This window comes from Rhinopithecus roxellana, chromosome 7, assembly GCF_007565055.1.
Source record: "Rhinopithecus roxellana isolate Shanxi Qingling chromosome 7, ASM756505v1, whole genome shotgun sequence".
Lineage (NCBI taxonomy): Eukaryota > Metazoa > Chordata > Mammalia > Primates > Cercopithecidae > Rhinopithecus > Rhinopithecus roxellana.
In genome coordinates, this window is record NC_044555.1 from 66,332,141 (window position 1) to 66,358,175 (window position 26,035).

General features: G+C 43.9%; 1 protein-coding gene and 1 pseudogene across 2 annotated transcripts; one reads left to right on the forward strand and one right to left on the reverse strand.

The window, feature by feature from the left end:
- Positions 1 to 21,528: 21,528 nt before the first annotated feature.
- On the reverse strand, positions 21,529 to 24,164 carry LOC104662205 (annotated as a pseudogene).
- A 13-nt stretch (positions 24,165 to 24,177) lies between these two features.
- LOC104662206 (putative E3 ubiquitin-protein ligase makorin-4) lies at positions 24,178 to 25,719 on the forward strand. Of its 2 annotated transcripts, XM_030934503.1 has the most exons (2): positions 24,178 to 24,365; positions 24,441 to 25,719. In XM_030934503.1, the coding sequence occupies exons 1-2, from the start codon at positions 24,178 to 24,180 to the stop codon at positions 25,717 to 25,719; spliced, it is 1,467 nt and encodes a 488-aa protein (XP_030790363.1). The 2 variants fall into 2 exon arrangements, with proteins under 2 accessions (XP_030790363.1, XP_030790362.1); XM_030934502.1 differs by having other exon boundaries at positions 24,178 to 25,719.
- Positions 25,720 to 26,035: the final 316 nt, after the last annotated feature.

The following is a 26,035-nucleotide window of genomic DNA, read 5'->3' on the forward strand; positions in this document are numbered from 1 at the left end:
TCACTGATCTGAAATAACCACCTCTGCTGTATACTGTGTTTGTGATTGTGTAGGCCTATTTTTAGGCTTTCTATTCTGTTCCATTGATCTCTTTATCTGTAGTACAATACGATACTGCCTCAATTATTATACCTTTATATTGACTTTTCATCCAGTAGAGCAGTTCTCTTTGCCTTGTTTTCCTTTGGGAGTAATTTTGATATTCTTGTCCATTTGCATTTCCTTATAAATTTTAGAAGCAGCTTCTCAGATTCCACAAAATGCTTCTTGGGGTTTTGATAGGGTTTGCATTGAATCTATAGATCACTTGGGGAAGAAGTGACATCTTTACAATGTTAGTCTTCTAACCCATGAACATGGTATATTTCTCATTTCATTTAGATCTTTAATATTTCCTAATAGTTTTATAATTTTTTCCATAGAAAATCAAAACATTCTATTTTCTTTAATGTTCCCTGAAGTTGAGGTGTACTTCCTGTTCATCTTTACGTTAAAGGAATAAATTCTTTGAGTGGGGGCTCCATATTGTTCCACTCCAGAAAACACCATATTCACATTTTCAGTGAACATATTGTAGACTACAGTATGAATGGAGGTGCTTTCTATTATTCTATTGTTGGGCAATATGGTGGTACTGCCTGTAGGGTCCCAGTTTTATAGAAGAAGGGTTTCCTATTAAATGTTCCACTTTGTGTGTGCTCTGATCATAGTCATCTCTTCTTTGCACTCCTTGAGACAAGGAGTTCAAAAAATTAAGTAATGTTGTTATAACAAAATTTCTTTCATTACTATTTACTTATTTATATGGATAATTTTTCTCAACACTTTCATCTACAAAAATGAAAAATAGGGATAATTGATGTTCAACGTGTCTCATTTTAGCAATAAATACTAGTCATCTATGGATACATGGACTATTAAAAAAGCCTATCCAACTTATAAGCAATGTGTTTTAAATAAAGGTTTAAGAATTAATTTTTAAAATCTGTAATAAATTTATGTTGTTCTGATCAACTGGGTACAACTAATTATTATAATGATAACTTAATCTAGAAGAACAATTATTTAACACTTGGAGCCTTTTGAGCACAGAAAATTAAACACTTATTTTAATTTTAAATATATCTATATTTGTATATTCCTATGTACACATGCATATGTACACACATATTTTTGCTTTCATAGAAGTATGATAGGATGATTAATAAAAAGTTTTTAAACCTAAAATATATTACATAAGCATAACATTTTGTGGAGGAGATGAAATGGAATTATGACTTCTAGGAGAGAAAGGAATAATACAACATATCCAGCTGTTAAAGAAGAGCTCGTTCAAGTATTTACAAAAATTGATAATGGTGGATGTTAAATCACTACAGAATTTGGTGGTGGATATTAAATCACTACAGAATTTAGCAACCATTGGATATATTTGATAAAATGATGTATATTTCATTTTAAAATTTCTATTTTAAAATGTTGGAAATTATATCCTGTGATGGAAATTGCTTGCTGTCCCCCAAAATCTATTCTCTCCATTATAGTAACTGATATATGGCTACCCAACTAGGGACTAAATTTCCTAGTCTCCCTTTGTTACCAATGGAAGGTGTCCAGGTTCTTGACAAAGAATTGGACAAAATACACAAACAAAACAAGGAAAGAATGAAGCAACAAAAGCAGAGATTTCTTGAAAATGAAAGCACACGCCACAGGATGGGACTGGGCCTGAGCAAGCGTCTCAAGGGCTCGGTTACAGAATTTTCTGGAGTTTAAATACCCTTTCGAGGTTTCCATTGGTTACTGAGTGTACACACTATGTAAATGAAGAGGATGAAGTAGAGTTACAATGTCATTTACTTGGTGTACAACCTATGTAAATGAAGAGGATAGTTCCTGTCATAGCTGACTTGGTCTTAGAAAGTTGGGGTTTTTCCATTTAATTTAGTTGTAGGAAGTCCTTAGGTTCCCTGCCCCCAGACCCTATTCTCCTGCCTCATTTCCCCACTGAAGGACATGATCCCCATAAATCTTTATGGGACGCAGAGGGACTGGTCGTCTTTCTTCTGCAACTACTTCATGCTGATTTGGGGTATAGTCCCTATTTACTAGGGATCAGGGAACTCTCACCCTGCTCTGTCTAGTGGAGATAGGGTAGCTCCTTGATGGCCAGGGGTGGTGTCTTCACCTGGAACTGGTGATCACCTGAAGCTTGATGGTCTCTAGGCAAGAGGAAAGCAATTTGGTTAAAAGATTTAATGGGGGCCGGGAGTGGTGGCTCATGCTTGTAATCCCAGCACTTTGGGAGGCCGAGGTGGATGGATCACCTGAGGTCAGGAGTTCGAGACCAGCCTGACCAACATCATGAAACCCCATCTCTACTAGAAATATGAAAAATTAGCTGGGCGTGGTGGCAGGTGCCCGTAACCCCAGCTACTCAGGAGGCTGAGGCAGGAGAATTGTTTGAACCCGGGAGGTGGAGGTTGCAGTGAGCCAAGGTTGTGCCACTGCACTCCAGCCTGGGCAACAAGAGTGAAACTCTGTCTCAGAAAAAAAAGAAAAAACAAAAGATTTAATGGGAACTTCAGGGGTTGGATACCTATGCTGTCAGGAATGTTTGTTATAGAGATTTTCAGGAGAAAAACAACCTGGTCTGTTCTAGGATCTAAGTGTTTCCTTAAAGTCTTAGCACAAGCGACTCCATTTTGGTTTGGTTTGTTGGGGCCTAACGCATGAGCTCAGTACAAAACAATGGCCTCCCAGAACTTTGCTTCAAAAACATTACCCCTTTTTGGTCAGGTTCTCACTTGGGTGAGAGTGTGACCAAAACTTACGGCCTTAGCATCACTCTCAGTTACCATCGTTTTGGGTTTCCCATCTCAGCACATCGTTCATAGGTTACAGTGTACTCCTGGTCACACATTTCTTTCAGCTCTTGTCATTCCAGTTGAAGAAAGATCATTTGACATTCTAGACATCTCTAGAATGCATGCAAACATTTAAAACCTTTGAGAAAATACAGCTCACAAGGGAGACTATTATTATTACTATCAGGAGGATAATACTAAGAGTTTGGAGTTTGATCCTTACCCAGGGTCCCCATAATCCAAACCACCTAAAATCAAATAGATCAAAGAATGAGCTAGATAAAGAGTCTACTCACTTAACTAAGCACTCTCTTCATTAATCCCCTACCGCTGAATCTCTGTGATTTTCATTTGATATATTTCTCCATAGTCCACAAGTGCCAGCAGCTGCACAGATACTTCTCTGTTCAGCCAATTCTATCATAACTTTCACAAAAGAATTTAAAGTCTGTTGTGTAACTATAGCCTTTACGGCGGATGTTCTCAGAAGAGCCACTCTTTGGGTTGGAGATTGTGAAGGGGTTGATTGTCCTCCACGAACCATAAAAACCTTTGTTAACCTGGTGAAAATACAATGTAGCATAATGATCTACTGTTAAAACATCAGCCCTCTTGCAGGGGAAAGCTTTTATACAGCCAGAAAACATGCACTGAAAATGACAATTGGCCGGGCACAGTGGCTCACACCTATAATTCCACCACTTTGGGAGGCCAAGGTGGGTGGATCATGAGGTCAAGAGATTGAGACCATCCTGGACAACACGGTGAAACCCCGTCTCTACTAAAAATACAAAAATTAGCTGGGCATGGTGGCACATGCCTGTAGTCCCAGCTACTCAGGAGGCTGAGGCAGGAGAATCACTTGAACCCAGGAGGCAGAGGTTGCAGTGAGCCAAGATTGCACCACTGCACTCCAGCCTGGTGACAGAGCGAGACTCCATCTCAAGAAAAAAGAAAAAAAAAACAAAAAACAGAAAATGACAATTGAATGAAATTCCTTTGTAAATGTTTAAATGGCCCACCCATCAGATAGCCAAATGTACCTGAAGCTTTGATTGTCTTCCCAGGAATATGGATTTGACAAACCAAACTTTGGTTATAAACTATTTTAGGCTGCGTATGGTGGCTCACACCTGTAGTCCCAGCACTTTGGGAGGCCAAGGTGAGTGGATCACTTGAGGTCAGGAGTTCGAGACCAGCCTGGCCAACATGGTGAAACCCTGTCTCTACTAAAAATACAAAAAATTAGCTGGGCACGGTGGCACATGCCTGTAATCCCAGCTACTCAGGAGGCTGAGGCAGGAGAATCACTTGAACCTGGGAGGCGGAGGTAGCAGTGAGCCGGGATCATGCCATTGCACTGCAGCCTGGCAACAGAGTGAGACTTCTCATACCCCAACCCCAAAAAAAACTATTTTGGCAATTTATACGTCACCACACCAATATGTATTTAATTTGGAACATTTAATAACAAAAGTTTCAGCGGCTGTCCTGGTTCTCCATGAATCTATGCCTAACATTGGACTTATGTTCTCTTGAATCATTTGCTAAAATATAACCTGAAGAAGATTAAATATTATTTTTTATTTTGACAATGCTTCCCATGTAACTTAACATGTCAAATAATCCTGTTTACCTCTGTTTTGAATGCTTCAGGAGCCCTCTGTAGCATCTCAAAGTTAGAGGTCAGAAAATACAATCTTGAAGCTGAAATTTGATTTTGGGAAGACTATTAAATATGTTAAAGGTTTAAAATACTTCATATTATGACATATTGACATGAATTAAGAATATTCACAAACAGTTTACAAATTTTGGAGAAATTAGTCAAGGAGAGAGAAATATGACACAAATTCTATTTACAAAAGTATACTTAATCCTTAAGTCCAGCATTATCACCATACATCCCGTGCAATCAAGAAATTCACTCTAGGCACATGACCAGTAAATACTACAGTGCCAGCACTATACATGCAAAACAGTAAACATAGTGTGAAGCAATGCAAGCATGTATGTGAAATTTGGCTCCACACTTAGTGAAGCCAGCTTCATGCTTAACTATATTAAAAAAAGAATTGCCAAACTGACGATGCATTTCTTTACAATATTTCTTGTTTTACTTTAATCAAGACTAAGAGGTTTAACTATGAAAATGTTAATTAGCCAAATGTCTCCAATTCTCTGTCAGGTTTTAAAGAATATTTTATTATCTAAACTTTTTCCATAATTTTAGAAACATATTTCCCCATATCACAATGCTTTTTTTTATTGGAAATTACCTAGATATTCAATGAGCATCAAAAATAGTTTCAAGTTTATAACTTACACAAGAAGTTTACCTAAACATTAACCTCATTTACCATACTCAATTCTTTCATTTTTAACAGTTTATCTAGATTACTTCTGTAAACTGAAATATTAGCCACTATCATTGTTTTTAATAGCCATTGAACATCAGGTGCTCACCGAATCCTAAGTAAGAGTCTCAGAGTTAAATACATAGGTATTTTTGCCAGTAACTCAGAAGATTTAGCTAACATTAAATTACTCCCGTTTGTAAAAAAAAAAAAAAAAGGCACGCAAACCAAGATAATTTCGTTTTGGCTGGGTTAGTAGCTTTATAACCTTCTATGCCCAACATTGACATCTCAAAATATCTAGCAAAGACAAACATAAAATCCAGACAAAAATGTATGCTGACAATTCTGAAGGTATTTCTATTTTTATTTTACCAATAATTTTAAAACCAGCTTGTTTAGTAAAGTTATACTTAAGTCACATGAACTTGAAAATTGCTTAGACTTATTTACTTAATTTATGAGTACTCTTTCTTATAAGCTAATTTGGCAGACACAATATATAACAATAAATGTACATACAACTAAACACATCTAGACATGTATACACACACACACAAATGAAGATCCAATAGCTTTTACCTTGGAACTCTAGCCATGAGATAGCAATACAGGTTTAACAGTTTTACTTTGTTTGCCCTAATAGATAATCCAATAAAGGCTCTGAACCAAAATTTTGGGTAAAGCAGTTTCCATGGCAGTTTGATTTTTAAAGGTCAAACCTTCCCAGATTGCAAAGAACACTGGGGGCAAATAGTACCAAAGGAGAGCATCACACATAAACCAGGACCCCGCTTAAAATAGCAGCACAAAATCCTGGATACATGCAACTCCATCCCACTTTCCCATTCAGCAGCAAATTCCAGATTCTAAACAATATGGGAGCCAAACAATATTGTAACCGTGAGAGAAAATTCTAAGGAGGGCTTAGTACTAGGCCTCAGAATCTCTGCCGAGGGCATCCCCTTTGGGGAGGCTGAGGTCTGGAGGATCCTTCGGGGTGTCCCCCTTTGGGGTCCAACTTTCGAGTGTCAGACATCTCTAACCTTAGGTGGGGTGGGCACTGGTGCCACTTTGCATGCGTTCCCTCCAGAGGCAACAGCCTACTATGAGCTTTCCTTTGTTTCCTGGGTGTAATCTCGACTTTTAGTATCCTTATAATTTGATAAGGCCACACTTTCCCATGTTTCCCATTCCACTAGAGTGATAGCCATGAACTGTAATGATAGGAACTGGAGGCTGGGTAAGTTTCCTTTGTCCTTAGCCAATTGAGTAGGGGGAGGGAAGAATTTAGCATAAGAAAAGAAGGTTTAAGCCATCTGAAATGCGTGCAAGTTCCCCCGGGGGAGCGGCTCCACAAGTAGGGATCAGGGACCAAAACTGGAAAAGATAGAAAAGAGTCCTTCCCCTTTCTGGGCTGGGCAACTATCCTCTTTCACTCCTTGGCTTTCAGATAACACTGGATAGTGGCCCCAGCCAGAAACCTACAGTTGCCTCCATGTTTAGGCGCTGCCCACCAAGGGTCCTGAGTTGGAAAGGAAGAGAGAGAGAGAGAGAGAGAAAGAGAGAGAGAGAGAGAGAGAGAGAGAGAGAGAGAGAGAGAGAGAGAGAGAGAGAGAGAGATTTCCCTGTATACAGCAGAAAGAGGAGAAAAATAAATCCCAAACTTTGGGCTTATCTCCTGGTTGGCTCACTAAAATATGTACCAGTGGAGGGTGTTCAGGTTCTTGGCGTTTTTAACAAAGAATTGGACAATATACACAAACAAAGCAAGGAAAGAATGAAGCAACAAAAAGCAGAGATTTATTGGAAATGAAAGCACACTTCACAGGATGGGACTGGATCCAAGCAAGCAGCTCAAGGACCCAGTTACAGAATTTTCTGGGGTTTAAATACCCTCTAGAGGTTTCCATTGGTTACTTGGTATACGCCCTATGTCAATGAAGAGGATGAAGTAAGTTACAAAGTCATTTACTCCGTGTGTGCCCTATGTAAATAAATAGGATATTTCCTGTCGTAGCTGCCGTAGCCTTAGAGAGTTGGAGTTTTTCCATTTAATTTAGTTCTAGGAATTCCTTAGGTTCCCTGCCCCCAGACCCTATTCTCCTGCCTCACCTTGAAACTAGATGTTGAAAAAGAAAAGAAACTTTTTATCTGAGGAATATGAGCCCCTTTAAATTATCAAGCCCAGAGAAGCAATGAAATATAACAGTAGTCACATCTCACTCTCTGTTTGAGATAAGTAATCACCTGTTGAAGTCACTTGTTATGTGGGTTCTAGAATGACAGATGTCAAGTAGTCATAAATTAACCTAACAATGCCATATTCTGGACACCATAACTCATATCTTGTAGTTCAACAATATATAGCTAATTACCAATCAATGTTATTTCTGTAAACCAATGAGATTCCTATCAAACAACTTTATATCAACCCAATCTTTGTTTCCTTTGGCCTTTAAAATCCTACTTGTAACAAAGCCCAGAGTACTTCCCAGCGTTTCCTGGGCTGCAGTCCTCAACCTTGGCCCAAATAGACTCTCTACTTGTATTAATTTTGCTTCAGTTTATTTATTTAGGTCAACAATGTGACCATAGGTCTGAGCTCTCATTAGTAGAATTTGAGCAGAAATAATGAGTACAAGTCTATTGCTTAAGAGACAGTTCCTGGCCCTGGATGATTCCTCCTTCTCCTGCTCCACTGGCTGGAATGAAAATGACTACAGTGACCTTGGAATTCTCATATTAAACATGGCAGATCCGTCAGAAGCCTGGATCACTGTCTGACTATGTGGAAACCTAGAAGCCTCAGGTTACAATGTGACATGAGAGAAATAGACTTCTTTGATTTTTAAACCTCTAAATTTGATGGAGCCTTTTTGTTACAGCAGCTAGGCCTGCCTTAACTACTACAACAGTTGGTATCGTGAAAGTGGAGCACTACTATAACAAAAACCTAAATTTTACAGCACTTGCTTAATTCTCAGGCAGTGAGTGATGAAGAAACAGTGTGAGCCAGAAAGCTGGGAGCCTCAAGACAACTGGTAAAACTGTTACCTATATTATTTAGTAACTTAAAAGACAGACCACATGCCTACCAGTAGCTCTCCGGTAAGATCCTGAATGCTAACTGGTAGTGGTTTAGCAAGGTATTACAAGAAAGAGATAAGCTCAGGCAAGAATTGGTCAGTTTGCCAACAGAAGTGAAAGAGAATACAGAGAATCTTTATATTAAAAGCCTGATGGGATTGGAAAATCTAATTGTTTCTGGACCCAAGAGATAAGCCTCTTATTCAAAGTTCATTTCAATAAGTAAGCAAAATATTTATCGGGAAAAAAAAAAGAAAACAAAGTTCATTAGGTTGGTGCAAATGTAATCGCGGTTTTTGCATTGTTGAAATTTGCCATTTGATATTGGAATACATTCTTAAATAAATGTGGTTATGTTACATGTCATTTTAATGCACTTTTTTTTTTTTTTTTGCTTTTTTTGGTAATGACTTACTGCTTATTGTTTATTTTATATTTATTTTAGACTATGAAAATGATGTTAGACAAAAAGCAAATTTGAGCAACTTTATTCAAATGGGTCATAAAGCAGTGGAGACAACTCACAACATCAACAACGCATTTGGCCCAGGAACTGCTAAGGAATGTACAGCGCAGTGGTGGTTGAAGAAGTTTTGCAAAGGAGACAAGAGCCTTGAAGATGAGGAACATAGTCGCCAGCTATTGGAAGTTGACAACAACAAATTGAGAGCAATCATCAAAGTTGATCCTCTTACAACTACACAAGAAGTTGCCAAAGAACTCAACATGGACCATTCTATGGTCGTTTGGCACTTGAAACAAATTGGAAAGGTGAAAAAGCTCTATAAGTGGATGCCTCATGAGCTGAGTGAAAAAAAAAAAATCGTCGTTGTGAAGTGTCATCTTCTCTTGTTCTATGCAACAACAACGAACCATTTCTTGACCAGAACATGACATGCGACAAAGAGTGGATTTTATATGACAATCAGTGATGACAGCTCAGTGGTTGGACCAAAAAGAAGCTTCAAAGCACTTCCCAAAGCCAAACTTGCACCAAAAAAAGGTCATAGTCACTGTTTGGTGGTCTGCTGCTGGTCTGATCCACTACAGCTTTCTGAATCCTGGCGAAATGATTACATCTGAGAAGTATGCTCAGCAAATTGATGAGATGCACCGGAAACTGCAATGCCTGAAGCTGGCATTGGTCAACAGAAAGAGCCCAATTCTTCTCCACAACAACACCTGACTGCACATCATACAACCAATGCTTCAAAAGTTGAATGAATTAGGCTACGAAGTTTTGCCTCATCTGCCATATTCACCTGACCTCTCACCAACCGACTGCTACTTCTTGAAGCGTCTCAACAACTTTTGGCAGAGAAAATGCTTCCACAACTAGCAGGATGCAGAAAATGCTTTCCAAGAGTTTGTCAGATTCTGAAGCATGAATTTTTATGCTACAGGAATAAACAAACTTCTTTCTCGTTGGCAAAAATGTGTTGATTGTAATGGTTCTTATTTTGATGAATAAAAATGTGTTTGAGCTTAGTTATAATCATTTAAAATTCATGGTCCAAAACCACAATTACGTTTACATCAACCTAATGTTTCCAGACTCATTGAAACCTCCATGTCAAGCTTTAAGACAAACAATGGATCCAGCACTGAGGTAAGAATCAGATTATGATAATCACCCCTTCCCCCCACAGAGTCTATTGTTTCAGATCGCATCAAGTTAGCTGCTATTAATAAGAGATGAGAGTCATGGAAACAATAAGGAAGCAAAGAGTAAGGCAGATCTAAGAATTATGTCCAGGAAATTACTTTGGTTGTGGATCCCGCCATATAAAAGTGACTGGAAGCAAACTAAATGGACACCTATTTTCATATTTCATCAATTTTAAGACACACTTTTTTTACATTTTAACATTCTAGAAAACAGGAGTATTTTACAAGTGATAGTGAATTACAATCCCTGCTTGTCAAACATCTGTCCTGATGTATTTGTTGAAACATACAGGAATGTAGCCATAGCAATTCATATTGCCATCACTTAAGTTGAGTTATATGTACTGTTGGCTGGGCACAGTGGCTCTTGCCTGTAATCCCAGCACTTTGGGAGGCTGAGGCAGGTGGATCACTTGAGGTCAGTAGTTCGAGACCAGCCTGGCCAACATGGTGAAACCCTCTCTCTTCTAAAAATACAAAAATTAGCCTGGTGTGGTGGCACGCACCTGTAGTCCCAGATACTCAGGAGGCTGGGGCAGGAGAATCACTTGAACCTGGGAAGCAGAGGTTGCAGCGAGCCGAGATTGCATCACTGCACTCCAGCCTGGGCGACAGAGTGAGACTCTGTTTAAAAAAAAAAAAATTATATGTACTGTTGATACAATACATGTTAATTTCAGTTGCCATTTAAAATATTTTCAAAAATATGACACCATTATTTGGTATTGAAATGAAAATGTACTGTATTGGCTGGGCGCAGTGGCTCAAGCCTGTAATCCCAGCACTTTGGGAGGCCAAGAAGGGCGGATCATGAGGTCAGGAGATCGAGACCATCCTGGCTAACACGGTGAAAGCCCGTCTCTACTAAAAATACAAAAAATGAGCTGGGCGAGGTGGCAGGCGCCTGTAGTCCCAGCTACTCGGGAGGCTGAGGCAGGAGAATGGCGTGAACCCAGGAGGTGGAGCTTGCAGTGAACTGAGATCTGGCCACTGCACTCCAGCCTGGGCGACAGAGTGAGACTCTGTCTCAAAAAAAAAAAAAAAAAAAGTACTGTATTTGCAAAAAGGCACAGAACAGCAAGGCATGAATTTTATATTAGTGACGGTTCATATTTTCTTGGTAGGATCAAGAAAGTGTCAGCATCAAAACTTGCAAAGTAAGTACCAATGGCTGGGGAAATCACAGAGACAATAATGGAATATTATTAATGTGGCATTGCCAACTCTACATGACACAGAGGATGGTAATATTTGAGAAAACTTGGAACAGCAAGAACTGCGTTGTGAAAATCATACAGCTCCCAAGAAGGTTATTTCTGCAACTCCTTCATATGTAGTGATGGGGAATAATGGACAAAGAAGAACATCCCAGAGAGCAAAGCCAGGCTCCCCAGAGGATAGTGGTCAAGAAATTTTTTTTTTTTCCATCAGCAGAATCCAGGACAGTCAGATAATCTGGTCAAGGAATTTAATCTACTGTCAGGGCTGGGAATCTTTGCATTTCCTGCTAAGTGGGCTTAACAATCACTATGGACCAATGACTATTAGTGTTTCTAATTTTTCTTTTTCCAAATAGGACTTTCCTTACGGTTATCCTATCCCACATCACCACTGGATATTGGGGAGGGAGGGAACAAATAACTAGTCTTTAAGTTTGTAGATCTACAGACCATGAGGAGAGCCACACTCACTAAAACCCAGTCTCCCTTCTTCCATAACAATAGAGTTGTAGCTCAGATGTGTCTGCCCAGCCTGCGACTATATTTCCTAGCCTCCGTTGCAGTAAAGCCATGGTCATGTGACAAAGATTTCTCCAAGGGAATGTGAGCAGAAGTGAGACAGCAACTTGAGCTTCCCTTGCTTAAGAGAAATTCCCTGGCCCTGGGATTCTGCTCTTTCTTTCTGCTGGCTAGAATAGTAACCACTAGAGTGATCTGAGAAGGCACATGTTGAGGATGAACCAGTCTGAAAGTTGAAACCATTATATAAGAGATTGAAACTGCTGTTGCAAAATTATAACTGAGAAAATTATGACAGTAAAAGAGCTCTGACCTAACCAACTCCATCTTGCTTCTAACCTCCAAGCTGTCCTTGTTCATTCCTGTGCATAGGTCAATCTAACTTTGGGCGGAACTTAGTTTATAGTTTAACTTTGAGACAAAGATGGTAACAGCCCTTTCCCAAAACAAACCACCTTCCTGGAAGCCTGGGGACTAGACTGCCCTTGCAGGACTAACAAATTAGTCACAAGATTAGAAATTATGGTTTAGAAGTCATGCAGCTGGAGGCTACAAGATTCTGACCCTCCCTAAATTGCTCCTGGGGATAACATCACTATTGTAAAGCCTAGGATCAGTGCTTGAGATATTTTGCAGACCCTGCATTTGATGGATCAGCTGGCACCACCCAGACAGATAAACTGGCTCATCTGATCTTGTGGCCCCCACCCAGGAACTGACTCAGTGCAAGGGGACAGCTTTGATTCCCTAAGATTTCATCTCCAACCCAACCAATCAGCACTCCCAACCCTCTGGCCCCTACCTACCAAATTGTCCTTAAAAACCCTGATCCCCAGCCAAGCGCAGTGGCTCATGTCTGTAATCCCAGCACTTTGGGAGGCTGAGGCAGGCAGATCACTTGAGCCCAGGAGTTCGAGACCAGCATGGGCAACATGGTGAAACCCTGTCTCTGCAAAAAATACAAACACTAGCCGGGCGTAGTGGTGCACACCTGTAGTCCCAGCTATTCAGGAGGTTGAGGCGGGAGGATAGCTTGAGCCTGGGAGGTAGAGGTTGCTGTGAGCCGAGATCGCACCACTGTACTCCAGCCTGGGCGACAGAGTAAGACCCTGTCCCTGTCTCAAAAACAACAACAAAAAGCCCAATCCCCACTGATTTGAGTACTAACAAAACTTCAATCTCCCGTACAGCTGGCTCTATATGAATTAAACTTTCTTGCAATTCGCACATCTTGATAAATTGGCCCTGTCTAGGCAGTGGACAAAGAGAACCTGTTGGGCTCTGTATAAAGTAAAGCAGAAGTTCCTCTTCAAAGACTTTCCTCCCCATCTAATTAGGAATAAATAATAACTTCTCTTAGAAGCAAAATTTATTCAAAGACCTGTGCTAACATCCTTAAATATCTGCTAGCCGTGGTAAAGAAATCAATATACTTTATGTTCTTAGCTCCCACAATTTAACCTAAGTATTTGCCCTGGCGTGCTTATACGGGTCCAAGCAAGCATTAGGTCATAGCCTGTTCCTCTTCCTTATTTGAAGGTGTTTTTACTTTTCTCAGCATTCCACAAGTTACTTCCTCCTTCCTTTGTTCTCCTCTGCCTTTGCCACTTTTAAAAAGTTCTAAGTTGCTAGCCAATCAAGACGAATACAGAATGTGAGGTCCCGTTCCAGCCAATGGAAACCGGACACAGCAGTAGGGTGGACGCATCAGGTTATAAATGTTTGGTGTACTCTCGTGGCAAAACTGCTGGCGAGTGTACCCTCTCTGCAAGAAGTAAAAATGGCCTTGCTGAGAAAATTAAATTTATGTTCAAGTGCTATTTCTTTTCGGCACCTGGGAACAAGCATTTCAAACAGAATCCTTGGGCCCTACCTGCGACTGTATTAACTTCTTTATTCTTTAAACTACTAAATGTTGGGGACCTCTTTGTTATAACATGTAGCCTTTCACCATAACTAACATACATGATCAGCAACTGTTTAAACTTATAATGAAAAATATGAGATAACTTCCAAATGTGTGAAAAAGTAAACAGTTTGTTTAAAAATTCTTCTTTCTTTTAAGGGGTCATGAACGAAAAAAGTTTAGACTCCTAGAATAGTTTATGCTTGATCGTCTCCACTTCTTCACCTTCTAGTCACTCACCAACCTATTGTACCTTGCTCCCTCCCTCTCTAGAAAGAGAAGATGCAGATTCCAAAGAGGTTGATATATCAATCACTTGCTCTGCCCAGAGCAACCTCTAGATATATCCATTGACTTCCCTGCCCATAGTCCCTTCTAAGGGAACCTACTCCACCTTCACCTCCTATTGAGACAATTTCCTATTTTGTTCCATATGACCTAGTGTGCCCCCTTCCCTACCACCAATCGTGATGATAGCAGACTTGGCCAGGGTGGGCACCTGACCAATGAGTGACAGTCAATCCATAGGTAGTCCCAGAACCTATGATGTAGCCTGGCCCAAAAGCCAAACTGGCTTTATCATATTACCTCTCTTGGGTATCTGAACTGGAAAACATGAAACAGATGGCAAAGGAAGCTGAAGATGAACACATGTTTAGAGAAAGGCCATGAATTACTGCTGGGACCATTAAGGGTCAGAACAAACTCAGATTACAAAGAAGCATAAACTGTGAATTGGCAAAAGCTAGGAGTTAGAGAGAGCTATGCAGAAAAGAAGAAGGGAGTAAACCAGAGATGGCATTCTGTTTCATGCCAGTTATTTTTATTTTTATTTTTCGGTATTTTTGGGTTTAGTTGTTTTGTTTTGTTTTGAGACAGAGTCTCCCTCTGTCGCCCAGGCTGGAGTGTAGTGATGGGATCTCAGCTCACTGCAACCTCTGCCTCCCAGGTTCAAGAGATTCTTCTGCCTCAGCCTCCCAAGTAGCTGGGATTACAGGCACATGCCGACACGCCTGGCTAATTTTTGTATTTTTAGTAGAGACAGGGTTTTGCCATGTTGGCCAGGCTGGACTCAAAATCCTGACCTCATGTGATCTGCCCGCCTCAGCCTCCCAAAGTGCTGGGATTACAGGCGTGAGCCTCCGCACCTGGCCACAAGCCCGTTATTTTCAAAAACCTTCAACTACAAATACATAGGAATTCTGGGTAAATATAACAAATATCCCTTAAAATGCGTAGCTGAGGTGAAATAATTAAATGTGAGGGGAGACAGGACAAAGCGAAAGTTGAAACCAAGTTGGCAAGCTTGCATTCATATTTTGACTGCCCTGGGGTAAAGCAAACAAGAAGCAAGGCAGGGATGAGAGATAAAAGGTCCCTCAGTGAGAGGATGAACTATTATTCTACTCACCAGCAAGGGACATGATGAGGATACTTGTCAATATAAGCTAGACAATTTCTGCCCTTCCTCTTGCAATTAGAACCTACATCAGTTGGGGAACACAGACGAACAGTGTCTCCAATGTGGCCTTCTGGGCAGGTGATAAACCTTAGAATTCTGGGTTCTGTCTGAATAATTGAGTCTGGTCCTCATTTTTGGAGAGCTTGACTGAACGGCAGTCAGTCCAGCCTGTTCTATTTGTCCACACCACCAGCTTGGGGGCATGTGTCACCTCATGGAATGACCGAGAGATGGCGATAAGAATGGGATTGGGGAAGACATCTGAAGATGCTGACAGGTGGTTTGTGTGAAAGTTTGTCAGCTCCTCCACTGTTTCTGATAGACTTCTCAGTAGGACAAAGGACAATGGTGACCAAATTGTAGTTAGAGCTGTCTAGCAGAGGACAGCAGACCTAGAAGTCAGTTTAATTTAAAGTGTGCAAGCAAAACAGTTATGGAGAGCCACACTAGGGAATTTTTCCTTCAAGAGGAAGGCTCCAGGGGTGACTCCAGAAGATGAAAGATCATTAATGTTCCTCCCTCCCCTGTTTGCCTTGGCATCTGGAGTGTTTCCTCCCCAGGTACTGGCATTGTTGTTCTCCCTCCACCTCCATAAAATTGGTGTGGCCTATTCCAGCAGTTATTTCACCTTTTCCCACTCATCCATTACGCATATCCAGACCGTTTGTCCACAAAGGTCAGATGCAAGAGGGACAAGGATATTTTAATAAAACTTATAGAGACCCATTATGTTCCCCCACTTTGGCCCTCCCATGTGGATCATTGTAGGATGGGGGGCCAGCAGTGTACTCAACCAAGTGGTCATTATCCTTATGATCTAGATGATGGCAGTCCAGCAAGAGAATCCAGATGGCTGAACTAAATGAATTAAGTTTCAATACTCTAGGTCCATTTTGAGCTGAGCTGCCATACAGAGAGTAAACCAACCAGGCTGGCTTGTAGACTAGGAGGAGGTGAGGGAAGTAGAGTCAGAAATCTTTTTTTTTTTTTTTTTTGAGATGGAGTCTCGCTCTGTTGCCAGGCTGGAGTGCAGTGGCGTGATCTCAGCTCACTGCAAGCTCTGCCTCCCAGGTTCAAGCGATTCTCCTGCCTCAGCCTCCCGAGTAGCTGAGATTATAGGCATGTACCACCATACCCAGCTAATTTTTTTTTTGTGTTTTTAGTAGAGACAGGGTTTCACCATGTTGGCCAGGATGGTCTTGATCTCCTGACCTCATGATCCACCTGCCTCAGCCTCCCAAAGTGCTGGGATTACAGGTGTGAGTCACCGTGCCCAGTCAGAAATTTTTTAAAGTTGATTTTTGAGGAGGTTGGTTAGACTCCACAATAACAGATGCCTTTGGATGGTAGGGAGCATGGAAGGTCCATTGAATACCTTGACAATCAGCCCATTGTGTGTGGCTTTTGCAATAAAGGGCATTATTGTCAGCCTGCAAATTGTCTGGGAAGCTGATCACATGACATAGATTAGTTTCAAGGGTCACAGTGATTTGTTTGGACTCTGCTGATCAGACTGGAACAGCAACACAGTAACCTGATAAAGTGTCAACAGCAGTGAGGCCCTGCTGATAGGCCCAAGAGGGGATCAAAGGTCCAATGTGGTGCGGTCACTCTTGCAGGAGCAGTGCCCTGTGCAATGTGGGCTCCTTTGCTATGAGAGAGGAGTCCCAAGTCTGGTATGCCAAGATAGCCTCTGCATCAGAAACATAAAGTCCTTCATTTTGTGACCAGTTTATGACGGTGGCTGTCTTGCCATGTCTAATCTAGGCAGCAATGGTGGTAATCTGGGCAGTGCAGGTTTGATTAGCAGCTTGCTTGGTCTCATCAGAGAACAGGCCTTTCCATGGGCATCTACATGAGTGACCCAGATGGTTTGATCAGCCAGCCATGATTTGTTTCCACAGTACATAGCCCCAGAGAGAGATGTCTTTAAACTGTCAGGCTTTCATTTTCCATGAATTCATTTTCCATGAATTTGGCAAACCAAATAGGCCATCGGCAATAGCCAAGAAGTCAGTAAAACCATAACAAGGTTCATCAAAGGAAGTATTGGTTGGAGCTATGAGAATGGCCTTGACTTCTACCCATTAAGTGGAGCCACATTCATTTTTGCTTCTGCATAGCTGGTGGTGAGGTCGAATAGCTGCAGCATTCCAGTAGACACTATTGGGCTTCAGTTTAGCTGAACCATCAGTGAAACAGGCCCAGGCATTAGAGAAACTTCTGTGAATCAACGGTCCCATTGAGTCAACGGTTTTGCTTCAGGCAACCACTTGATTTTTGAGGAGGTTGATCAGGGGAATAATTAAATGGGGATAACTGTTACTTTTTCATCTAAGTCAAGATGCTGCTTGGACCAGGTCAGCTGCTTTCTTGAATACATTTCCTTTTGACAAGGGAAGCTTATTGGGCCCATTCCGACCTGTTAGTCACTGAGTTTGAGTCGACCCACCCCAAAATGGGAATATAAGGCTGGAGAGTCTCAAGGCCTCCATGAGTCAGGTGTTCAATTTTGACAAGAGCTGTAGCAAGCTAATAGCTGCTTTTCAAAAGGGTTGTTTCTAGTAACCTTTTATCAGGGAGACGACTAGTCCTAAATCCCAAGGGGCATTTCTGGGTGAAAGCTGCCTCCCTTTGTCAGAGACTTCAATTAGCAAAATAATCTGTCATGATCATTAAGTTTATAGCACCCTAAAGGTAGACAGCATGCCACAGCTTGCAGGACAGCTTCAAACACAATTTATTGGTTTAAGCCCCACTCAAAGGATGCTGATTTGGCAAGTTCACTGATATAAAGATCAAGTAGCATGACTGAGTGAGGCACATACTGTTTCTAATACCCTAAGAATCCAATAAGGTACTGGACTTCCTTTTTGATTTAGGGAACCAAAGAGAGAGTGGTTTTTCCATGACCACCACAGGGATTGAGTGTTATAAATCCATCCACATAGTTCCAAGAAATTTTGCTTGGTAAGCCAACAAGTCACCATCTGTATAGTGAAAGCTTTGGACATCAAAAGGTAGAAGAACTCATGCTAAATCCTGACTCACCCACTGGTGACAAATGGCAGAGGAACTTAAGTACCCCTATAGGGGAATGCCTATAAACATGCATTGGAGGCCTTGCTATATGAATGTGAACTGATATTGATCCTCAAATATCAGTGAGAAGGTGCTGGTAAAAGTCTAAGACAGCAAACCAGGTGTAATCAGCCTGTGTAATGGATTCAGTTGCAGTTGCAATATCTGGAACAGCCATGGCTATGAAAACAACAACAGATCAGTCAGCAATAATCTACTCTAAGCATTCATCACCTGCTTCACTGGCCATACAGGGTTATTGTATTGAGATAATGCCTTATTTTTCGCTTCTGATGCCTTTAAGTCCTTAATCAAGGCTATGATTTCCCTTTCTCTTCTTGGGATTCTTTAGCTTCTGTTGGACCATCAAGGAGGAGACAGAGAGGTGGGTTGAGAAGCAACTTATACCTCCCATAAACATTTCTCTATATGCCACTCTTCTGAATCCTGAAAATCTCCCCTCACCCAACCCTGGCACTTATGGGATGGGAATACAATACGTCTTTCCTACTGTACATTCAGATGCAGAAGTAACAACCACAGTACATTGAATTGGCCCAATGGACCTTACCCACAAGTTAGATTTCCTTCTTCACTGTGAACCCTGCCTAAGCACCATTAGCTGGATCTGAGGGTTTTTGCCTTCCCCAGGCCTGGGTAGGATAATGACTTGGGCACCTATGTTCAACAGAACCATAGCAGTTTGAATTCCTCACTCTCCCCAAATTCCCCTTGGATAGTAGACATGGTTTTCAATTCTCTTTAGGGTCAGGAGAATCTTGGCCCCACCTCTAATAATCTTTCTTTTTAAAGTAGCTGAGGTTGGGGTAGAGAAGGAGGGAGAGATCAGGGACATGGAGGGAGAGAGTGGCTCTGAGCTATTAAACAAAAAAGCTTTGCATTTAAGGAGTGTGGCAGAAGCTTATGGTGCAACCAAAAAAACTTTCAGTGTTTTTTCCTACTCACACTTTAAACTGACTGGGTAGAGATCCTGATGGTTGACACTATCAATTTCAGCTTTGGAGACCCCTTCACTCAGTCATAGCTGCATGTTTTCCAGCTGAAGCTACTGGGCTTGTGACTTCTGGCTGACTTGACCCAGGCTTGCACAACAGCAACCTTCTTTGAGAATTCCACTTTAATTCTCAAAGAATTTTGAGAATTAAAATTCTACTGCCCCATCACCAAGATAACATCGCTTATGTTCTCACCCAGTTTCAACACAAGGAAGGTTTTCCAGGGCAGCAGCATCTACCTAGGTTTGATCGGGGCAGTTTCTCATTCTCCAGTGGATCACCTTTGCCAGCATTGTAAGCCCCAATTCAAGGCAGTAAGATCCTGAATACTACTCAATGCCTCATCTATGGTTTCCCATGGGAGTTTGTCTGTCTCAGGGAAATCTCCCTGAAAGGCCCACAGCTCCCTTATTGCAGCCAGGATCTATTGCAAAAAAAACCCTCTAAGACCTTTTACTGTTCTCTCCTAGTGGATCTAAGGCAGACACGATGGACCGCAGGAGGGGCTGAGCCATAAGACCCAGTTTACATTGCCATTCTTCCTTGACAAGCATTACTAGCCCTACTTCCTCATCTCCCAAGTGAACCAGCCAAACTCCTAATGATGTGCCTGGTTTCTGCCCACAGTGGTCATAAATTTCCCTCCTTCCACACATCTCTGCAATTGTTGTCCAAAAGAGGGCAGAATCTTTTATGCGCACCAGACAATACCTAGTACTAGTTGTTACAGTGGGGCAGACCTGAAGCTAACTTCAAATTGTTCAGGAAGTTCTACACCAGCAGAAGAGTTGGCAAGAACCAGGGCACCATTTGAGCAGGGGTCTTTGAACCCGCTTCCTGGTACTCAGCCTGCATCCACCTCTTCAATCTCCATCATTAACAGGCAATAAAGTGAAGAACTATTTATGGCCTAGTTGAGCAGATAATTTGGTCAACATATTTCAGCGACTTTCCTCAAATTTCTTTTCTCTTTTTTTTTTTTTTTAAACAGGGTCTCCCTCTGTTGCCCAGACTGGAGTGCAGTGGCGCGCTGTTGGCTCACTGCAGCCTCGACTTCCCAGGCTCGAGCAATTCTCCCACCTCAGCCTCCTGAGTAGCTGGGACCACAGGCACATGCCACCATGCCCAGCTAATTGCTGTATTTTTAGTAGAGACAGGGTTTTGCCATGTTGCCCAGGCTAGTCTCAAACTCCTGAGCTCAAGCAATCTGCTTGCCTTGGCCTCACAAATTGCTGGGATTACAGATGTGAGCCACCAAGCCTGGCCCTCAAATTTCATTAAATGTACCCACAATATCCTCATCCTTCTCCTTCTAGAAAGCCATGTCTCTGTCAGTATCCCACCCTCCTCACTAAAGCTGTCAAGAACTATAAAAGGTCTGAGATTTTGTCCTACTCAACAAGCTAACAAGTCAGCCCACCACAGTTTCATGGAATCTGGTAGAAAACATGAGACTCAGAGATGGACAGTGTTTTACTGTAGAAAGGCCAGTCACCAGATACCAACATTTTGGCACCAGTTTCTTGAGCCCTGATTACGCAGAGGAACTCCTCTGTGCTGGTGCCCTGAAAACCGTGCATACATCCTCAAAGGCCATGTAGGCAAGGCTCAACTGCAAGCCGATGGCAGAAGGCCCTGTGATCCTCCCCAAGCATGAGAGGATAGGCAGTCTTGTGAGGAGCTGCCCTACCGCCATTTCTTATTTGCCTCTCTATTTTTTTTTCCCACAGGAGCAAGAACATTTATTATAAAAATAGGTGGATAAAATAAGTGTGCTTTAACTTCTGGATATACGACAAATGCTATTGTGATGCAGTTTTTAAGTGCAGACATGTGGCTCTGCAATGACGGGGATGGGCCCCCTAGTGTGATGTGCAGCCACAGTGCTCCATTTGACAAACCTCCTGGTTCAAGGCAGAGAGAAGACACCTTATTCTATAGAAGAGGATGGGGCTTCAACCCTGGGGACCATACAAGTGGCTCCCATAGGCAGCCACCCCTTTCTGGCAAGCCGTGGCACACCCAGATGCAGGCTGGGGGAGGGGCTGGCACCAGCCCCAGATTGCTCTGGCTTCAGCCTGATGGAGACACAAGACTGGGACCTCCCTCTGCCAGATGTTCCTGACCCCATCTCCACCTCCAGCCTCACTGGGAGTTCCCTGTGACCCAGCCTGTTCCATAGCCAAAGGGGGACCAAAGTGAACGATCACAGTGCCTCGCACCTATTCCAGGGGCGTTGGATCTCAGTAGAGCTTAATCCATGGCATCTGTGAGCACGCACCCTGTCCCTGAGGGCAGCTGTGCTGGGCAAGGGGGCCGCAAGGGCATGGGTGGAATCTTGGTCACTGGCAGCACTCGGCCACGTGCCTGAGGAGCTCTTTACCTTGTTAGTCACGGAAGCACTGCAGGCAGTGAGGGCACTGAAGGTCCCCCTGGCCTCTCTGGGCTGTGCCAGGATGCCCGCTCTCTGCAGGGGGTTCCAACTTCTGGGACCCAGTCCCAGGCCTCCAGCCACCAGGCGCAATAAGCTCCACTGCATCGGTGGCCAAGTACTTGGCAGTTTTGCTCCCAGCATGAATCCAGCAGGCGTCTGGCTCTTGAGGATCCTGTCTCCAGGACGCCTGGTGCAGCAAAGAGGTGACCTTTTCCTCCAGTTCCTGATTCCTACCTTGAGCCCGTTCCCGATCTGCCCTTTCTGACATGAAGTCATCCTTGTAAGCGAGAATCTGCTGTTCCAGTATCTGCATCCATTCCAGTGCAGCATCCGGGGCCGTCCTTGAGGCGGCCAGCTTCTACTTCACTTCTGCACAGTCGTTTATTTTCTCTTCCAACTACCTGTTGAGCCGGGAGATCTTCCTCATCAGCTCGGGCTCATTGAGGGTCTGCAGCCCCCTGAGCTGTGTATGGAGCCCCCTCACGTATTTGTCCCTGCTGACATCGTATCGCTGCCACTTGGCATTGAGGTCTTCAACGTGAGTCACCTCCTGTTTTAACAGCCGATTTTCTTCCTCAATAACACTCTGGACAGAGGTGTCCCGACCTGTATGTTCTGACTTTCAGGACTTCTCTCCCCCACGTTCCTTTGTGCATGCTGTCGTTCATCCAGACACTTGGTCAGATGCTGACACATGTGGGGAGTGGAGGTCAGCGTCCTCCGCAGTTGGTGGGTCTCGTTGGCCAAAGAGCGGCACAGAACGTCACTGGCCCGCCGGGCCGGTTTCTCCTCCTCCATGCTCCTCCGCATCAGGACAACTTCCTTCTCTCGCTCATGCTGTGGCTGGCTCAGCAGCTGCTGAATCTCCTCTTTCACTCCTAGCCGCTCAGTAAGCCTCTCAACTTCCTATTTCCTGGTGCCTCTGCGGGCCACCTGCTCCAGCACCGCGTCCACCAGGAACTGCGCAGTGTCCCCCTCCAGCGTGGTCAGCCGGGCGCGGAGGCGCGCGATGAGGGAGTCGCAGGCGGCCAGCTGGTCCTGCAGGCGCCGCAGCCGCTACCCGACTTCGTAGTACAGGCCGCAGAGCTCCGCAGCTGCTTGCTGGGCCCCCTCCCAGCCGCCCGACCCCGGGTCCCCGCACGTGACTGTGCGCCTGCCTGGGAGGCCGTGCGGCCGCCAGCAACTTCCGCGCCCGGGCCCTGCCGGCTCTCTATCTTGAGGGAATTTCTCATCGCCTCTTGGTTCCAATGAGGTGTGGGACTTTCCTGCTTGTCCCCTCTCCCTTAGGGAGGCTAAGCTGCAGGCTATAAAACTACTTAGCTGCAGTATAGAAATGGCTCCTCTGGCGAGGAGGCTCACGCCTATAATCCCAGCACTTTGGGAGGCCGAGACGGGTGGATCACTTGAAGTCAGGAGTTCCAGACCAGCCTGGCCAACATGGTGAAACCCTGTCTCTACTAAGAATACAAAAATTAGCTTGGTGTGGTGGTGTGTGCCTGTAATCTCAGCTACTCAGGAAGCTGAGGCAGGAAAATCACTTGAACCTAGGAGATGGAGGTTACAGTGATCCAAGAGCATGCCCCACTGCACTGTAGCCTGGGCGACAGAGCGAGACCCTGTCTCAAAAAAAAAAAAAAAAGAAAGAAAGAAAAAAAAAGAAACAATAAAAAAAAAAGAAAGAAAGAAAAATGAAATGACTCCTCAGCAACAGGGTGCCCCAACACTCATGTTTCTTCTCATTTGGCCTCTTTTGTTTTGGTGTCCTACTGTGGGACAAGGAATGCAGGGAGCTGACACCATGCTGTTCTTTTTCTGTCTATATAATAAACTGTCTGAATCTAATCAGTGCTTGTTATCCCCTTACCAGTCAAATCTGTAAGCCTGCTCAACACATTCTCACAACTCTAAAGAGGACCAAGTAACACCTGCATGTGCAGTGGATTGCATTATAGGAGAGAAACCCTGGACTTAGGGAATCTGAACCTTTTATAATGGGCAGTAATCATTCCTGCCCTTCACTCCAGAGGGAGACTATTTTTATTATAGTGGACTGTAAGTATGCCTGCTCTTTGCTTCAGATGTAAACATTATCTTTACTATGTTAGACAGTAAGCATGCTTGCCCTTTTCTTTGGAGGGAGACACTACCTCTGTCTTTCAAGGATGCACTCTATACAAATATCCTTGAAAACATAGTCCAGAACACAGGACAGTACAGTGCCTTACTTGCAAGATGTGCAAGCACACAAGACCTATGAAGAACTGTCTCCCAACAAAGCATACATACAGAAGGAGAAAAAAACTCTTAAACAAAAAGAGGCGGAGCCGGCAAGGACAGAGCAAGTGCCTCAGTCTCCTTCCGCTCCCCTCACCTGGTCCTCACCATCTTCTCCTCACAGCCGTACCGGAACTATGTGACCCCGGAGGTTCCGGGGCCTTTGGCCCTATGTGATCCCGGAAGTTCCGGAGCCTTTGGCCCTATGTGATCCCGGAAGTTCCGGGGCCTTCTGGGGCGTTCCGGGGCGTTCCGGGGCCTTTGGAGCATTGGATAAGCAGTAATGGCGGAGGCTGCAGCTCCCGGAACAACAGCCACAACATCAGGAGCAGGGGCGGCAGCAGCGGAGGCAGCGGCAGCGGTCTCCCCCACTCCGATCTCCACAGTCACCGCCCCGACCCCGAGGGCGGGCGGAGGGGCCGGCGGCAGCGACGGTAGTGACGGTAGTGGCGGCAGCGGCGACAGTGGTGCGTGCGACGACAGCGGTGCGTGCGACGACAGCGGCGCGTGCGGCGGCAGCGGCGCGTGCGGCGGCAGCGGCAACAGCTGGACTAAACAGGTCATCTGTAGGTATTTTATGTATGGGATTTGTAAGGAAGGAGATAACTGTCGCTACTCGCATGACCTCTCTGACCGTCCGTGTGGAGTAGTGTGCAGTTGTTTTCAGCGAGGGTACTGTATTTATGGAGACCGCTGCAGATGTGAACATAGCAAGCCCTTGAAACAGGAAGAAGCAACTGCTACAGAGCTAACTACAGAATCATCCCTTGCTGCTTCCTCAAGTGTCTCCTCGATAGTTGGACCACTTGTTGAAATGAATACAAACGAATCTGAGTCAAGAAATTCAAACTTTGCAACTGTAGGAGCAGGTTCAGAGGACTGGGCGAATGCCGTTGAGTTTGTTCCTGGGCAACCCTACTGTGGCCGTACTGTGCCTTCCTGCACTGAAGCACCCCTGCAGGGCCCAGTGACCAAGGAAGAATCAGAGAAAGAGAAAACCGCGGTGGAAACAAAGCAGCAGCTGTGCCCCTATGCTGCAGTGGGACAGTGCCGATATGGGGAGAACTGTGTGTTTCTCCACGGAGATTTATGTGACATGTGTAGGCTGCAGGCCCTGCATCCGATGGATGCTGCCCAGAGATCACAGCATATACAATCGTGCATTGAAGCCCATGAGAAGAATATGGAGTTCTCATTTGCTGTGCAGCGCAGCAAGGACAGGGTGTGTGGGATCTGCATGGAGGTGGTCTATGAGAAAGCCAACCCCAACGAGCACCGCTTCGGGATCCTCTCCAACTGCAACCACACCTTCTGTCTCAAGTGCATTCGCAAGTGGAGGAGTGCTAAGGAATTTGAGAGCAGGATCGTCAAGTCCTGCCCACAATGCCGAATCACATCTAACTTTGTCATTCCAAGTGAGTACTGGGTGGAGGAGAAAGAAGAGAAGCAGAAACTCATTCAGAAATACAAGAAAGCAATGAGCGCCAAGGCATGCAGGTATTTTGATGAAGGACGTGGGAGCTGCCCATTTGGGGGGAACTGTTTTTACAAGCATGTGTACCCTGATGGCCGTAGAGAGGAGCCACAGAGACAGCAAGAGGGAACATCAAGCAGATACCCGGCCCAACGAAGGAACGACCTCTGGGAATTCTTTGAGGAAGGAGCGAACAGCAACCCCTTTGACGATGAAGAAGAGGCTGCCACCTTTGAGCTGGGCGAGATGTTGCTTATGCTTTCGACTGCAGGTGGGGACAACGAACTGACAGACTCTGAAGATGCGTGGGACTTGTTTTGTGATGAAGAATTTTGTGTCTTAGATCTATAGAAACCTTGCGTGGTATGTGAGCTGGTCTGCTGACCCCAGACAGCAGCTGTCCCCTATGGTGGTGTGGCAGTGCCTGTGTTCTCTCCTAGGCAGGCCTATCAACTCCAGGTGCTGTGGTAAGAATATTTACCCAGGGCCTGTCTTCTCAACCCCCTCACCTTTCCCCAAGGAGTGTGTTGTTTTCCCTGTTGAAAAAAGTTACAAAAATAAGTCTTAAAGTTAGTTAGTTTGTTTGTTTGTTTGTTTGTTTGTTTGTTTTTTGAGACACGAGTCCCACTCTGTCACCCAGGCTGGAGTGCAGTGGCGTAATCTTGGC